At 38.5% G+C, this 18,123-nt stretch overlaps 2 protein-coding genes and 1 long non-coding RNA gene across 4 annotated transcripts in view; 2 read left to right on the top strand and 1 right to left on the bottom strand.

The window, feature by feature from the left end:
- The window catches only part of ttyh2 (tweety family member 2), an 80,426-nt gene extending 69,896 nt beyond the window's left edge, over positions 1–10,530 (top strand). The window contains exons 9-15 of one of the 2 annotated variants that reach the window (XM_088069895.1): positions 2,168–2,260; positions 2,352–2,444; positions 2,846–2,988; positions 4,760–4,945; positions 5,031–5,109; positions 7,852–7,878; positions 9,268–10,530. In XM_088069895.1, coding sequence (XP_087926021.1) covers positions 2,168–2,260; positions 2,352–2,444; positions 2,846–2,988; positions 4,760–4,945; positions 5,031–5,109; positions 7,852–7,878; positions 9,268–9,348 — 702 coding nt within the window. In that variant the 3' untranslated portion in view covers positions 9,349–10,530. The remainder of the gene's footprint in view (positions 1–2,167; positions 2,261–2,351; positions 2,445–2,845; positions 2,989–4,759; positions 4,946–5,030; positions 5,110–7,851; positions 7,879–9,267) is intronic. The other variant, XM_042508500.2, reaches the window with a different exon arrangement.
- Positions 1–18,123, bottom strand: part of LOC148186298 (uncharacterized) — a 163,064-nt gene that overhangs the window by 68,392 nt on the left and 76,549 nt on the right. The window lies entirely within an intron of this gene.
- Positions 12,356–18,123, top strand: part of kif19 (kinesin family member 19) — a 46,512-nt gene continuing 40,744 nt past the window's right edge. Inside the window, exons 1-2 of the mRNA XM_042508271.2 lie at positions 12,356–12,890; positions 16,912–16,992. Of these exons, the coding sequence (XP_042364205.1) occupies positions 12,852–12,890; positions 16,912–16,992 (120 nt within the window). The 5' untranslated portion in view covers positions 12,356–12,851. The remainder of the gene's footprint in view (positions 12,891–16,911; positions 16,993–18,123) is intronic.

An 18,123-nucleotide genomic window follows, 5' to 3' on the forward strand; every position in this document is an offset into this window, starting at 1 on the left:
CTTTGGCCCATATCTGTTTTTTTGCTATGAAAGGGGAACTATGCCCATTTTTAAAATTCATACATGTTTGTCCTGTGCTCAAAATTTTAATTAGGTCTGTTATTAGTTAAAATATTATGAAACTAGAATTATAGCCCTGCAGTTTGTTGCAGGGTTCTTCTTCAAACTCCCCAAAAACTTGGAAAAAACATTGGTGTAGTCGGAAATATGGTGATGGTGCACTTTTATTATGCCTGTCTCCCAAGGTTATCAGTTTATTTTTCAGTCCAAGTAGATGTTTGTGTCAAATTTGAAGAAATTCCCTCAAGGTATTTATGAGATAGCGAGTTTATGAGAATGAGATGGGTGCAAGGTCACACTGACACTGACATTTGACCACCAAAATCTAATCAGATCATAACTGAGTCGAAGTGAACGTTCGTGCCAAATTTGAAGACGTTCCCTAAATAAGTTCTTGAGATGTCGCATTCACGAGAGTGGGACGGATAGACGTACAACCTGAAAACATAAGGCCTCCGGCCAAAGCTGTCACCACCGAGGATAAATAAAAACAGTTAGATGAGCTGAGAGAACTACACAGGAGGCCATCAGTGAAGAATAGTTTTAGAAAAATAGATTAAATGTAAAATTAAAGGGAATTTTGGGCCATCGAAAATCTATTGTTGTAGCATTGGAACATTGGCAAATTAGCTACATAAATAATTCCCCAAATATGTTCGGCTATATCAACTGGAGACCATGAATGTTGCTACAAAACTCCGTGTTGGTAGATATTTCATTTTGGTCACCCAAAGTCACAGCTTGAATTCCTCCAAATATGGACAGCTAACAATTTGGCCAGCTGGGGTCTTATTTTCTGCTGCCTATTTTATGTACTATTTGGCTTTGCTGACATCTTTGATAAACCAGATCTGTTATTATGGAGGCGACACAATGCCCTGCCGTGGATGGGGGCCGTAGAGAAATTTATTAAAGTAAAATTTCTGTTTTTGTCAATGGAGTCTGGTGGCTTTGAGATAACGGCTTCGGGTCTTTGTCGGAAAGGGCTGTCTGACGACAATATAAACTGGTGAAAATAATTAAAATGTAGTGTACATTGCAACTTATATTGATTCTTTAGGTGGCTAAAAACTAACCCTCTGAGGCAGCGTTTGATCACCACCACCAAGTTTTTTGTAAGCAAACATTGTAATTCAGACAATATGGGTACATTTTCTGTTTCAGAACACTACAATACAAAAAGTTAATGTAGCTCATTTTTTACAAATATATTATAAATGTTAAAAATATATATAAATATATAAAAACATATATATATGATATCAATTGAACTTTCCGAGGCCATGGAAATAACATAATAGAATAATAGAATAATTCTTAATTCAGATGATGTTCCCTTTTAATTTAACTGGATTGTTCTCTTCAAATGAACAAAACAAATTAAATTACAGAAAAACAAGATCCATTATGTTCACTATCATGCTTTCATTCATGTGTTTTCACTTTGTGGATGGAAAATGCAAGCACGTTATGTCACTTGACAATAGCTCCATTAACCCTTTGAAACCTGAGCAAACTGGTCCGATTCCTTTCAAGAACAAGAAGGCAACGTGTATCTTTAAGAAATGACCCAGAGTGCTGGCAAGAAGATACTTATAAATTACAAAAAATACAGAAAATTTGCAAAACAAAAAAAAAGAAGTCAAAAACAAAACAAGAAATTGACCTGAAAAAGGAGAGCTGAATTTAAAAAAAAAAAAAAAAACAATAATTATGAATAATGGATTTTTTCTTCCTTGTTTTTTGTTAATTTTCTCTCTTTCCCCCTCTTGTCTTTATCAGGTAATTTTTCTTGTCACCTTTACTAATTTCTTGCACTTCTCAGGAAGTTTCTTGCCAATTTGCTCATTGCCTTCTGTTCGTGTTTTCAAAATAAAGCAAACTAATTACTCAGGTTTCAAAGGTTTAATCACCTCTGAAAGGCATCTGAACGCAACACAAGAAAACTGATTTCAATCCAGGTTTCAAAGAGTTAAATGGCCCCTAGAAACTTTATTTTCTACTCTGTGTGCTGACTCTATCATTATGATTCTCCCCTTAAGACCAGTGTTTACTCTTCATTTGCATGCTCTTAACTCTGTATTCAAATGCTCGTTCTTGTTCGCAGCCTCTGACCATCTTCCAGAGGTCCCTGACCACCATGCAGATTCAGATCCAAGGTCTGCTGCAGTTTGCTGTGCCTCTGTTCCCCACAGCCGAGGTATCACACACACACACACACAAAGCTCTGACTTTTATGCCGTAGTGCAGCAAGTATTTGTCGCTGATAGTGTCTGGTGACCTCCCCGCAGAGAGACCTCCTGGGTATCCAGCATGTGCTCAACTCCTCGGAGGCCAGTCTGCACCAGCTGACCGCCCTGCTGGACTGCAGGGGGCTCAACAAGGTTCGTTCACTGCATCCTAATTGGCATCGCAGCAGCACAACTAGGTCAACAGGAGAGTAAGTGGCCACACAGGATTTCAAACTGAAAGTGGAACTGGGAACAGAGCGGAGCGAGGCACAACAGACAGACTTTTACATTTAATGAGAGCAACTTTTCTAAACTGTGTTTTCTTACGTGCACATTTCTGAATTTCCTGCACTGTTAAACCTGCACAAAGACCGCAGTACATGAAAAATGTTCCACTGAATGTGCACAACATAAATGAAGCGTCCTGAAGATGCCACACTCCAGCGCTCTAAGTGCTTTTTCATCTTTACTTCATTTGCTTTGAATTCAGATATGACAGTAAGAATCCGCCCGTACAAGCAAAATGTCTCATATTCTGTGTTTGATCTCTTCAGGACTACCTGGATGCGATGGTGGGGGTGTGCTACGACGGGGTGGAGGGTGTGCTCTACCTCTGCCTGTTCTCCATCCTGGCAGCCTGTGCCTTCACTGTCATGCTGTGTGCCATTCCCAGGGCATGGAGACAAATTGCCTGCAGGTCAGTTTGTTCTCTGCTTCTCTGCCTGCCTGCATGAGCGCCCTCATTTTCTCATCCCGCAGCCATCTCTATGTAGCTATACCTACTGTATCTGCGTGTGTGTGAATATTTTATGCAATTGTACAAGTGCCCAGATGTTTTGCTACAAATTCAAATTTAACCGTGTCAGTGCCAGGCTTTGGGCTCCAGAATACCCTCTCAAAGTTATACCATTCATTTTAACCTTCTGAAACCTGAATCGACGCTGGTTTTCTTGTGCTGCATTCAGATGCATTTCACAGGCATTCAGTGCATTCTTCCCATGTTTTTGAGAGAAATTAAGCCAATTTGCTCAGGTTTTAAAGGGTTAAATACCGCTTAAAGGATATAGGATAGAATTCTTGGGGAGTTTATGCCTCCACAGACCATCACTGACCCACCGCCAATTCAGTCATGCTGGATGATGTTACAGGCAGCATAACGTTCACCGCGGCGTCTCCAGACTCTTTGACACCTGTCAAACATGCTCAGTGTGAATCTGCTCTCATCTGTGAAGCAAACGGGGCACCAAACCAGCTGAGTGCACAGTGCTGAGCTGTGAGCACAGGTCCCACTAGAGGACGTCGAGTCCTCATGGAGTCTGTTTCTGACAGTTTGGTCAGAAACATGTACACCAGTAGCCTGCTGAAGGTCATTTTGTAGGGCTCTGGCAGTGTTCCTACTGTTTCCTCCTCACACAAGGGAGCAGATACAGATGCTGCTGCTGGGTTGATGCCCTTCCAGAGCCCTGTCCAGCACTCCTCCTGTAACGGCTGGTCTCCTGGTATCTCCTCCATACTGGGAGACACAGCAAACCTTCTTGTGACTGCACATATAGATAGAGGAGCTGGGCTACTGACTGGGCTGTAGGTGTTGCCTCATGTTGCCTCAAGAACACTAGAGCCTCATTCCTGCTACACAAAAAACCTGTTAACGTCTGGCTTTTTAATGCAGTGAGAATGCGTTCAATCAGCATTCACACCCGGGTCAAATGACTCTGCAGTTAACGTAGGCATCGATAGGAACACAAACCCTGTATGAACGCGGCAATTTCAGCTCCTTAACCAGCCTGATGAAATGACTCGCTGTCACTAATTACCATCCGTTTCCTCCTAAGCCGCGTTCAAATATTATTCCAAGTTAGTCTGGACTGAGTTTTAAAGTGAGAGTAAATAAGGGAGAGATACAGAAAAGAGAAGAAGCAACTGAGTAGTTTTCAAAGACCTCTGTTCCTGCTGCTGTCGACTATCTACCTGTTTTCCAGCCTGTCCGTTACATCATCCGGGCACACCAACAAAACAACTCACACATATACGGCGGCTGACAGAAAGGCAGACTCCTGTGCTCCTCTGGAGTGTTCAGTGGTTGGGGGATTGAAGCAAATTCCTCATATTTAGCAGGTTTTCATTCATTTATTCATATCATGACAATTAAGTGTTCCCTTATTTTTTTGAGCAGTGTATCTGAATCACGTCTGTAGGTTCAGATCTGACTTGAGTTATTTGACTCAGAGAGGAAGTAGCTGAGGTACCTTAATTTATTCACAGCTGCTGTCGCTGAACATGTTGATAAGCAGCCAAATCAGCAGTCCAAACAACAATAATTAACTTCCCTTGTTTTTCAACCACCAGTCCCTTTCACCTCACACACCATCTCTGCCTCAGGTTTCTCCCTCCAGCACAAATCACAGTTTGAAACCTCTGGACTGATCCACTCATCTGGCTCCTCTTCTGATGTTTCTCTTCTTCTCCAGGGAACGAGATTATGACGACATAGACGAAGAGGATCCGTTCAACCCGCGGGCGAGGAGGATAGCCTCCCAGAACCCCAACCTCACCAACATGCACAGCTTCTGCAGCTACAGCAGTAGCATGGGCAGCCAGAACAGCCTCCACCCGCCCGCCCCGGCTGTCTCAAACGCCCCCGTGTCCGAGTACATGTGAGTGAAACGACATAACGTAGAGCAAAATGTGATTACCAGATTTCATAATTACTCATGAGTCACTTCTGTTTTTCTTTTTCAGGAACCAGACGGCTCTGTTCGGGGGAAATCCTCGGTACGAGAATGTGCCGCTGATAGGACGAGGCTCTCCACCCCCCTCGGTGCGTTGGGTCCCAGAGGCCAAGTCCTTCCTATGATGTCACTTCCCCTTGAGCTAACAGGCAGATTTAGCCTTTAAAGCACAGGATTTTTTAAAAATTAATAATAACTGCTGATTTCATTCATATTTTTACACGGTAACTCACTTCCTTTCTCAAATCTTACTCAAATGCCAAGCCATATTTAACCCTCTGAAACCTGGAGTAAGATCACTTTTGTAGTGCTGCTTTCAGATGCCTTTCACAAATTTTTGAAGCTTTGAACCCTAGGCAAATTGGTTTGATTTCTTTCAAAAACACATTAAAAAGTCAATGAGCAACTTGGTATGAAATGTTCCACAAATTGCAATAAATTAAATTAGATTTAAAAAAAAAAAAAAGAAAAGAAAAGAAAAGCCAGGGTAAAATGTCTCAGGGGGAAAAAAATACAGAAAAACTGTATTTATAATTATCATGATTACCTTTTTTAAAATTATGTTACAGAATTGTTGTTTTAAAAAACTTTTTTTTCTTTTTTTTGTTTTGATTTAATTTTTAGGAAACTTTTTTGTACCATTTTTAGTAAATTATTGCTAATTTTTGGATTATTTCCTCTTTCCTTCCTCATTGCCTCCCTCCTATGTTTTTAAAAGAAATCATGCCAATTTGGTCCAATATCAAAGGGTTAATAACATTTCCTTTATTCAATCATCTTTTTAAAGGATTTCTTAGAAGCTATTTAATGAGATAATCTCTGGTTGAACACTGTGCCTTCTTCTGCCCTCCATATCTTACCGAGGCTGACTTACACTACCAAAGCAAGCAGGGTAGAAGTAATGTAGTTAATATTTAATCATGAAGCGAACATCATTTAGCCTCTCTCAGGCCAAATTCCCAGGAGGGAGTGACCCGCATCTTTAACCATAAACTGGCTCAGTGTTGACACTAAAGGTTTTCTTCCTCATTGAATAAATTTGTTCCCCGCTGGGCCACTTGTCTCCTATTACTGTACGTCACACAGATTAAAATAGAAACATTTCGGATTAAATTTTCATTGGGCACAGCTCTTAATAACAAGTGTGTGATAAAATACAGCAGTTAAAGCAACACAGTCTTACTCCCAGCACCCCTGATGCTAGGTCAGCGACCCTAAATGTTAAACTACAACGCTTGAGAAACCCCTCCTGTGTCGATTCTGTATGTTTAGGGATTGCATTTCAAATTCAGGCCCCTCGGGAACAGCGCCAGGATTTGAGGTCAATTTCATAATGGCCAAAGAGTGGAATTATAACTTCTGAGTCTGTCACATGATGCCATTGGGCCCAAAAAGACTTTTTTTCAATTAACTTACACTGTGAAAGAAATGTCACGATAAGAATTTGATTCATTTGGTCCGATAACATTTCAACAGTCTAGAAGAGCCACAAGATTTTAATAACTTTTATCCCTCATACAAGTTAGCTGAGTGCTAAACCGTTAGTATCCAGTATCCAGGTCTCTTCATACATCTATGGCCAAGTTACACTTGTTGTGAAAACTATACATTCCCTATGAACATAAAACTGTTCATAGGGAATGTATAGTTTTCACTTGTTAAATGTATGTAGTCTGTTTTCTTAGAAACTTAAAACAGAAGTAAAAAAAAAACATAGTTTTTAGGTCTACTTTCTTAAGCCCCAGACACACCAAACTGACTTCAAAGAACTAGTGGCAATGAAAGCTGACTATTGCGTTGCCTCACCTCTCCTGTGTCTCGGCCAGAAAGTTGTATATGAAAACTCTGCAAAGACTACAGCAGATTGCCAACCAGCATGTACGTTCAACACCTGCATGCAAGAAGATAACTTTCAAACCAAAGGATCTATATTCATCATTCAAAAGGGGAAACCGGAAGCATTCAACACGCTAAATTTGCCAAAAAAAAAATTGAAAGGACATATCAATCCAGATTGATGTACTGCTACACCCCCTTTCTTACTAATGTAATGTAACATCACAATGAATACATCACCTAACATACACCAGTTGCTACACATACTAGCTCACCCTATGTGTACTTTCTTGCTCTGTATATCACGGCGTTTGTTTGAAGTATCAAAAAAATGCTGCTGCCCTATGCGTCTCATACTGCGCTTAATGTTGCCACCATATTACACACCGAGGCCCACGTACCAAGCATCAGTATGTGAAGAGTTGGGAGTTAGACCTGGTTGGTTAAATGTATTCAGCAGGTATCTAATCTTTTTTAGATCAGTATTTTGTAGCCTTTATAAAGTGTAATTTAATGAGACAATGTTATAAAGATCAGATTAGGAACTACAAAATAAATACATATTTTATTTTTGATAAATTGCATATTATTTATTACTTGCAGCAGCTTAAATTCCACAAAAAGATGTAACAAAGATCATTATATTTTCTACTCTCCATGCTTGTGTATTACCATAGTTTTAGTACAGTTTGTAGATAAAGAAGGAAAATTATGTTTCTTATGTCAGTCATCTTTCTCATTAACCTTCAGCCTGCAGTTCCAACTTGAGTTAACCAAAAATGTGATGTGCTTTGCCTTATGACTTCTCTCCTAATTAATGCCAGCAAGTGATGTATAATTAAATTCTCCCTCATGACTTCAACTGTGCAGCATCATGCAGTAGTCTGCGGCTAACAGCTTCTTTTATATATTTTTTGTTTGTTTGTTTGTCATGTGTATGTTTGTTTGTTTTTCATTTCTATATTTCTTCCTTTTTTTTTAATCGACTTTTGGAGATATACTCTCAGCAGTATAGAAACCGAGTAAGTCTTTTCAACTCTTTCTCAGGGTTAACTCCCTCACTTTTCCTCTGTTGCATCTCCGTGTTTTAACTCTCCTTCACCTCACATTACTTTGTTTGGTTCCTGTGCGGTTTTCCTGTTTGGCATGGCTTTTCAGCTCGCAACCTGTTGTCCTCATTCCAGAGTCTGTGAGAGTTAGTGAGGGTTTGTCGGCCTCTGGTGTTCACAGGGTGGTACTGTAGCTACGTCCCTGGATTTCCTCACAGTTAGCCCTCCTGTGCATGCACTTCTGCTCCAGTCATTCAATTCTATAGTTTGTACTGCTACAAGGCCCTGCGTACTACTATAGAATTTATTTTACCCGAGTTTTGACAAATTTATGATGTCAGTGTGTTACTGTTAAAGGAATACCTCACCCACAAAATAATCATTTGTATATCAGTTCACACAAATTCAATGTAACACAGGGTGAGTAATTGATGTACAAATGATCATTTTGTGGGTGAAGTATTCCTGTAATGTCAAAGTGGTAGATATGTCACTAATTGTACATTTAATGAGTAATGGATTGATTTGTTTGACAAGATTGTAGATTACATTAGTGACCTATGCCCTGAATCAGTTTTGTAGATTCGAGCAAAATGAAAACTCCGCAGAAAATGTATCTTTTGAGCATTAAACATTCAGCACCTGTAGGCTTGAAGGTAGATCTTAACAGGGTATTCAGTCCATTAATTACGGTTCTCTAAGACTGGGAACATGTAGAGAGGTGTGATTGATTAATTTTTGAAAAGGCAATCAGACCAAACAGTTGTTTGTAAATGGAAATAATACTTATAGCGATATATAAATGTCATTAAATGAGTTTTAGAGTTACCTGACAGGTACAGATGATACTCAACTGTACTCAAAGGTACCACGTCCTAATTGGCTGGCAATGTTTATGCAGATTTCAATTGGCAAGTGCTTGCAAGAGTACTACATATACAATCCAGTGGAGGGGTGAGCTTGTATTAGGTAAAATAGCCAGCCGGGCTCTGTCCAATGCTAACAGATCTCTATGTTCTAGTAGCATATGTGGTGATTTATTGGTGAAATGACAATACTGCCATAGTCTGGGTCCCATCTTTAATCTACTGTAAATTCTGTAAATGTAAGCTGACTTCACTTGCCATCCTCAGCTAAGATTTAATCATTTTAGAGCCATATTTCAACCCTACACATGCTGAAAATTTGATACTCAAAAGATGGATTTTCAGTGGACTATTCCTTTAAACCCTCATGACATTTACTTTTTTTTAAGCTATTGATAATAAGGCTCAGTCCGTATGTGTGAAAACTCCTCTTTAGCTCACAGAATCAGCTTGTAACATCCTCTATGTGTGTGTCTGTTATCTCTCTCCTCCACAGTACTCCCCGAGTATGCGGGCCACCTATCTGTCCATGACCGAGGAACAGATAAGACACTTTGGGAACGACTTCCAAGCATAGACTTCTCTATCTGACCGAGGAGGGAAACGGCATCACTCAAACACACATGCTCGACAGGCAGAGTGTGTGGCTTCTCCAAGCATCGCAGAGGACAGTGTGTACCATCTCGTTAGGCTAGGGTGCCAGTCTGTGCAGGACAATGGAACCACATCGGTACTGGTCCCGGTGCTCAAAAATGATTAATTACACTTGTTTGCCCTGAGGTATTTTTTGGGAAACTTGCTTAATATTTTTGACACGTGCTGTTGAATTTAACCTGTTCTTAATATATTGTGTTTGTCATCTTTTGGTGGAGCGTCGAGGAAGGATTTGAACCAGAACACGACTAAATATAACTTTGATGAAACAGGTGATAGAAGCAATTTTGTTGATTAATTTCTCACTGCAGTAAAATACAGCAACATGTTCACAGTAAACTTACATGAACCGTCTCTTCTACTCAAAGAGATCTTTCCAAAACTTACATTCAGGTCTCCAAAGAGACAAATGCGAACATTACAGCTGATGTAAACAATATTTTCTTTGTCTTCTGCTTCATGCTTGATATTTGTGAAGCACAAACCCAGCACTGGCGGCACACAGCGGGAGGTACTGTCGAGGTATAATTTATTTACATTCACACAGACACGCCTGCAACTGAAGCTTTATGTTTCTAAATCTCCTGGAGACTACCTTGAGACCATGGCTTCTGTATATAAGTTGTACAATAACAGACTGTTGTCTCATTCTGGTGTGGTTTGACTTTGTTTCAAAAAAACGTGCCAATTTTATATGTTTTTTTCTAGTTTTGAGTGGCGATATCACATAGGAGCTTTTATTTTGTATTTTCTAAAAGGCCGTTAATTCACATCCTCTACACATATCTAATCCAGCTAATTCAAGAAAACTATAGTTTCTGTTGGGAAGCTCTGCTGCTCTAACCACAATTAATGAGAACATTCAGGTAATAATTTCATCAATTTAAAAAATCCCAACAGTACATGTTTGTATGGACTAACAATGATTTTCTGTAGGGATTTAATACATGCAGTTTTGTTAAGTAATTTTTTATTTTATTTTTTGTAAGTGTCATTTCTTTCAGCATGTTACACTGTACAGACACCGAGAATGGTGCTTAATTTTGTGTGTGACCCCAAAACTGCGGGGTCTAATTGTGAGTTGAATAAATCAGTTTTGAGTACAGTTGGAGATGTTGTCACTTTGTTGTTGGGTGTTCATGTCCTTTGATTGCATGATAGCAGCTGTGATAAGAACCAAAGGGCCCAAAAGTCAGGTTGTTTGAAACTGTGTGCAAAGTAAGGTATTCTTTTATTCTTCCAGCAGATGGCAGCATAGTTTAGCAAAAAGTGTTGCTCTGTGGAAATTGCATTAATCTCTGCAGAAAAGGCTGTTGTCATCAACTGCACACAGTGTACCACAGTACTTTTTGGTTAATATGGAATACTTCAGAAGGTAAAAAAAGTCTACACAATATTTAGGCTAGTCAAAAGCTATAGAGTACATATTGAAACCCATTCAAACTGCATTTTTTTTTATCCCACAGCCATCAAAACATAAAGACATGCAATGTATTATTTCTGGGTGTCATTCTGGGCTTTTGCCTTAGAATTTTTAATTTTTACTTTTTTCCAACTGATTACATCATTTTTACCATGTCTGGCCTTATGGAGAAAATACATGCGATATACATGCATATCAATGTTGCTCAATCTACTTTGCATGTAGTATATTAAAAATATATTAAAAAATGACCACAAATTGCAAACAATAGGAAAAGACGACAAGAAAATTATGGAAAAAATAGTTCTGATCAAGAGGGGAGGATCATTAGAAAAAAAAAATTATAATTATAATCATTTAAATCTTTAAAATTATGTTACAGAAATAATATATAACAATTTATAAAATAAATATATCTATATTTTTGATTTTCAGGACTTTTTGGGTCATCCTCTTGTTTGGTTTTTGCTTTTTATATTTCTTTCATTTATTTAGCTTATTTTTGGGTAATTTTCCTTTTGTTGCTTTTTTTTGCTATTTTATGGGCCATGTGCTTGTTGCCTTTTCCCCGTGTTTATAAAATAAATCAAAGCTATTTGTTTGGGTTTTAAGGGGTTAAACAATAAAATGGTCATCAAAACTTTACAGACTTATATTCAAAGACATTAACGGTAAAGACAGTATGAGAAAAATACAGTTGATGGAAAAACATTACTTCTGTACCTCAAAAATGAGTCTTGGCAGAAAAACTCTGACAATATCAGTTTGTCTTTTGCCAGGCAGAGAAGGATCATCAAGTCAAGTCAATTATATTCATAAAGGCCATTATCACAAATCACAATGTGCCTCAGAGGGCTTTATAGCACTCCCCCCAAAAAAGCCTATAACGAGGGGGATCCCTCTTCCAGGATGGACAGATGTGCAATAAATGTTATAAAGAACAATAAAATTACAGTTGATGACCAAATAAAATATAGGAAAGAGAGACAGAAATAGAGAAGGGGGGGGGGGGGATAATGATAACATAACCATAGCAAGAGACACAAAAATTAATAAATATAGTTAAAGATAGCATGTAATAGTACATGCAAATATTGCAGTTTATGCAAGTATCTATGACAGTCATAATAGTGGAGGCATGACTGGTAATAATGGCTTCTATCTAATTTCTGCTTGTTGCAATTTGAGATGTTACAATTGCCCCATTATTTATTAATTATCTCCCCTATTTCCCTCCCAGTTGTAGTGGAGTAGTTTTTATAAAGTAACCTATTACATGATGGAAACCTTGTAACTGTACTTTAGTACAACACTTGAGTAAACGCACTTAGTTAAATTCCACCACTGTGTATTTGTGCAAACGAGATCCCAGGTTATAGGCTACTGTGCTGTTTTTATTTTACAGTCGGAAGTAGCCATTGGCATTGTTCAGCTAGTTTTAACTGTAGCTTGATAAAACGCCGGTTGCTCCGCAGATCTCCAGGGACAACAACGTACACGCACGCGCGCTCTCACGCACACACATAGCAACCACCGCGGCGGCAGCAGGGCAGCGGGAGGGAGCTCAGACCGACAGGGAAGTGACTGTAGCAGGTGGGCTGCTGCCGGTGATACCCTCGAGCACCACTTCCAGCACCTCTCCCCTGCTCTCCGTCTGCCGCAGGATGACTTATTCTCGCGTTTCTGACCTGCTGAGCGGAAACACACAGCACGAGCGGCGGAGCGTCGACGCACTTTGAAAAGGACGCAGAAAGAAACGGAGACTAGCTGGGACTGTTGGTGAGACGAGGGGTCGTGAAGTGACAAAGACACGACGTGAGGGTGTTTAGCTGGGTAGTAGCTGCTGTTAGACAGCATTACAGAAGTGTAGTTGAGTGTGCGCGGAGGGCTGCAGGTGTATTATTTTAGAGGAGGTGACATGCAGGTACCGACGCTGAGGAGGATGGTCCAGTGTCCCGTTTGCTGTTGACGCTCAATATCCTTCACTCTGACCCTAAGTGACCATGAAGGACACCGGGGAATCAAAAGACCACCAACTAACTGTGAGTTCAAACTACTAAATGCTCTTTTAAATGTCGTTTTTATGAAAACAAGTTAACATTTGTTGCCTATATTTAGTTTACAAATGAGTGTCCTCTTAAATAAGCAAGCTGCTGTTAATGGTTATTAAGCTTAAACAGTGTATTAAAAAGAAACAAACCTAAAACAAAACCTGCTGCTTACTGCTACACTTAGGGACTGTTCAGTATTTATCAGTATTTATCAAGGGAAGGGGGTGGTGCAAAACGGACGGCATGTGAAATGTTTTTAAGACTTATTATTTTGAGACTTATGTATTTTATTTTGGATAAGGGGAAGGCCATGCACATTTAGATGGCTATTTATCATAGCCAGAAACTGTAAAAAATAAAAAAAATTATATATATATATATATATATATATATATATATATATATGGATAAGTGGAATTTCACATTTTACAGCGTTTCTTGGGCACATCATGTGCAAAGTACGCTTCCAACAGAATAAAAAATAACTAAATCTGAACCTAAATATGTGACTTTTTTTAAAACCAAAATCACATTATTCTAATCTATTCTATCCATTTAAAATTTTGTCAAAAATAACCTGTTTGCAGGATCTAAGTTGCATGCATGAAAAGAGAATTTACTAATAACTGTAAATCAGTTTTGACAAGTAAAAATATAATTTCCATGTGTAAAAGTATACCTGCAACTTGTAAAAAATCTTAAATCTTTCATTAACATTTCAACGTAACTGTCAAATGTCAAAAAGACATTCAGGGACTGTTCATTATTTATGAGGGGTGAGGGGGTGATAAGAAAAAAACGGGAGGCACGTCAAATATTTTTTAAGCACTGCGAGGGACTCATGTATTTTAGGGATATACAAATTTAAATGGATGTATTTTGTAATTATTTTATTGTCAGATCTTTGAAGCACCATGCAGGTGTGGAGGGCATGTTCTCTTCAACAATCGCCAAAATGACTCCATTTATCATAGTGAGAAAGTGCAATAACTTCATTGGACTTCAATTTTTTATTGGATTTTAAGACTTCCAACAGACTTGGACACGCCGTCTATTGATTATTGTATGAAGGGGATAGAGGCATGCAAAACAGAGGAGGCATCAAATATTTTTTAAGCACTGGGGACGGACATGTGTTTTGATTCTGGCATCAAGGAGGAGTATACAAATTTAAATTATCGTATGTATATTGTGTTTATTTTACCCTTGATTTTTAAAGAACCCAGGTGGGTTTAGAAGGTATGTTTTCTTAAAATTATTGCCAAAATTACACTCTCTTTTATTGCCAGAAATGGAAAAAACAACTCTTTTCAGATTTTCAAATTTCGGACAGTCCTAAGACACATCACATGTAACGAACACTAATGTCAGAAAAAAACAACCAAATTTGAACTTAAAATATTTAAATTCCCCTCTAATAAATAATGAATAGTTCCTAAGAAAGAGTTAGAATGTGCAGCAGCTGTAGGTGTATCGATATTGTGAAAAATGAGTATTAAAAGTATTCCAAGTCGATCAAAAAAATTATATTTTTGACAAAACTACTTCCTGTTACATACATACATGAGGGAAAACCGCATACAATGAAATTAACACCAGAACCAGAGCCTCATAAAACTGGAATTTATGACCAAACAGTTTGCACACATTGAATTGAATTCGATTGTACAGGTGTACCTAATAATGTTTATAATGTGCCACTTTTTATATTCCTAACAGTATTCATTCTTGGCGCTGTATTTTAGATTTCCCAGCCTTACACTCGCTGCACTGTGTTCTGCAGCCCATATCTGAATAATTCAAGTGGCTGTTTCAGTTGCCTGGCCTCTCTCTTGTCCACCATGTAATACACTTTCTACACGGTGCTGACAGAGAGACTGCCTTATTATTATTCCCCCGTTTTTTAACTTCATATGTCTGTGGGTTACATGCATGCCAGTGTCTGGGCACACAACACCACTGCTGTGATTGTTATTGTCCGTTTACATCCCATCAAGCCCATCAGAAGTTTTCCTGCTGGTCTCTGAATGCTTTTGCGGAAAAAAAAAGTATGCAGGGAGAAATAGTGTAACAACAGGGAGGCTGTGAATGAGTGTGTTCATGTAAAAACACAGTTAGTTGTTTTGTATAAGCGGGGATGGGCCTAAAATAAAATTACAATATTTCAGGGCATTTTTGGGATAATAATATTCTTGATAGATATGACAAAACACAGAAAAATACTACATAATTAATTTCAAGAACTTGCTGTTGCAACAAAATAAGATTTTCCCTATTTCAACATAAACAAATTTTCAAACATTTTCATTATCCCTCATTTCTTTAGTTTGCAAACAACAGTTAGAGTGAGGTTCAGATTCAGTATCTAAAGCACGTGTCACCATCAGACCCAGCCGCGCAGACGCAGACCAAACCTGCATTATGCCTGCAAGTTAAAATATTGCCATGATCACGAAATAAAGTTTTCGTATCACATTGAAATTATATCGGTACCATCATGAACAATATGATGTGGCATACCCCTACTGCAAAGTGTTATCCATATTCATAATGGAAGGCCAATTACAGGTGTGTAATTGTTCCTGATTATTTAGAAAATGTCATCACTGTAATTTATTTAATTTTTGAAGAAGAAATTGACATTAATCAGGCTGCAAAGTGATCAAAAGTGAAATGTGCAATCCATTAATCCATCTGTCTTCTGTTCCTATTCATGACACTGAATGTGGCAGTGGCTTGCAGCTTATAGCAGCATACACTTGTGAGAAGGTGGGGAACACCATATTTACATCGATGCAAGTTGTTATGACAAGTTTGAGTTACCAGTTCACCTAACTTAATATGTCCCGGGGGACAGGAATCTAGAGAAAAAACATGAAAATCCGGTTGAATGGGGGGAGTGTTATACAAAAATTGCTTCGTCATGCAATTTTTGTATAACACTTTCAGGAATTTGAGCTACTTTTTGTCAAAGGGGAGATACCTAAGGTGGGGCTATTTTGCTTTCATAATGCCTTCTTTCAGACTAGTAGAAAGAAGTTGTCCAAAATACATATTTAGGTTATTTTACTTCAGATTTCTGTTCTGGAAATTCATGCAAAAAGCACATCTTTGATTATTTAATGCCTAAAATATTATGGGTTCTGGAAAAGTCATGGAAAAGTTTGGAAATTTTGTCCATGAAAATGTATTGGAACCCTGCACTTGCTATCCATCTCATCATTTTCGAGATTTCGCTCTTCTGATTGATTTAATGTTGCTTTCACTGCTTACAGTCGTCATGAGTTTTAGCGAGATGAGCTAGCACCCAAAATGCAGTTAAACCTTTCATTAATAACTGTCAACGCAGCATCCGTAACCAAGGAAGAGGCAGAAAGTAGTCCGAAATATTAAACAGAAAACCTAAATACGAACCTAAATTACCAAGATGCTGATTTATAAGCCAACTTATAGTATCACATGACCTCTGTGTTTTGCCAAATATGGTTGATAGTTTGCGCTGGCATTTTTACCTGACAAATTAATTATTATACATTACTAGAGGTCCCCAGGTAATACTAGTCCCATTCAAATAGAGCTTTTCTTGATGTCATCTTCAACGGTTATTCCCTAAAACTTTACAAAGCTCTTTCAGCACCACAGAGGAGATTATTCACGTGCTTTAATGACTTGTAAGAAACAGAAGAATTCACACGTTTGCTGAACTGACAAATACGTTTTCTGTAGTATACTTTCTTTCGGCTTAGAAAAATATTTTTTTTAAAAAACCTCAACACATGTACATATTCACTTACAACTGTTTTTACAACTTAATTGATATAGTCTTCAGAAAAATAACTGTTGTAAAAAAAAACCAAAAACTCATTTATTGTAGAGAGTACTCTTGTGCCATCAGTGCCGTTCCTCCCCATCCAGGCACAGTTCAATTAATTCTCCAACCTATAATTTCAGTAAATTGAATATCTGTGTCGATTAAACTCAAGGTCAACCAAATTTACTGTGTGTGCCGCAGGTTGCCTTGAGGATCCGACCCGTCAGCGATGCTGAGCAGGATGAGGCGGCGACGATCGTGGCCCACAGAGTGGACGACCAGGTGAGACGGCAGCTGTGTGTCCTGTTTACCTCTGTGCACATACAGTATGCATACATGTGAGTGAGTGATTGATGGGGTCAGTGTGTGTGTGTGTGCTCGTATGTTGTCTCTATTTCCGAAGCCTCTTCCTGCACAGATAAGGTATCTACAGGGGCTACAGTAAAGCCAACAGCGCTTTTTAAAAACCAACTCATTTGTAAAGCTCAAATGTCACGTTTCATTTGTAACTGAATGCTGGATGACTCAGAGTTCTCGCAGAGACAGTGACCTTTCTACCAGCTGATAGAAATCCTCAAATTCTGTCATAAGCAGACGGCTGAAAGCTTCGCCATAGTGAACGCCCAAGATTTAATTGGACATCAAAAACCGCAGAGCTGCGTAGGGCTTCTTGCATGAAACATCCGCACTGATGTGGTTCAGTCTCTCAGTGCATCTGAATGATCACAAAGAGTTACAGCTCGAGCAGCAAGTAGTAATTATCAGTGTTATGGATTCATCGCACAATAGTGCAGGCATTTTCTGTCAGTTTCAGTTAATTGGAATTGAAAGAGTACTGCATCAATTTAATACTGCTCTTTCACAACACTGTCAGACTAACGACGGACAGTTAAAAAAAAAAAGATTATGACATAAACAACAATGCAACGCGACCAGCAACAGCTCCATCGCAGATTCAGGCGTTGTATTTTGTTTTAACCCGTTCAGATCCCCTGTCAATTCCAACAGACATAACTTTTCAAGATGATTGACTTTTCTCAGCTTTAAATGCAGCTTGTTGATTATGTTCATGGATTATTCATCTCCCAGGTTAAAAAGATATATATGTAATTTGTATTTAAAGATCAATTTATGCATTGATACATTAATTATTAATGGAAAAAGTCTGTTAAGATCAGTTATTGCCAAACAAATAAAAAATAAAACCACACGATAAAGTATCCTGATCAAAAAAAAGCTTCTGATTTGTGAGTGCATTTCATTACAGTATTATTTTTAGGCTCTGAATGGGTTAAATAGAGCTACCGCTAACTGCTATTTACTGCGGTCACCATTACATTGCCAGCTGCAATTCCACCCATATGGTGCACAACGTAAGCTGATTGAAGGGTTATTCGTGTACTTTATCCCTGT

The sequence above is a fragment of the Plectropomus leopardus genome, chromosome 19 (genome assembly GCF_026936395.1).
Source record: "Plectropomus leopardus strain MGB_pleo_1.0 chromosome 19, ASM2693639v1, whole genome shotgun sequence".
NCBI lineage: Eukaryota > Metazoa > Chordata > Actinopteri > Perciformes > Serranidae > Plectropomus > Plectropomus leopardus.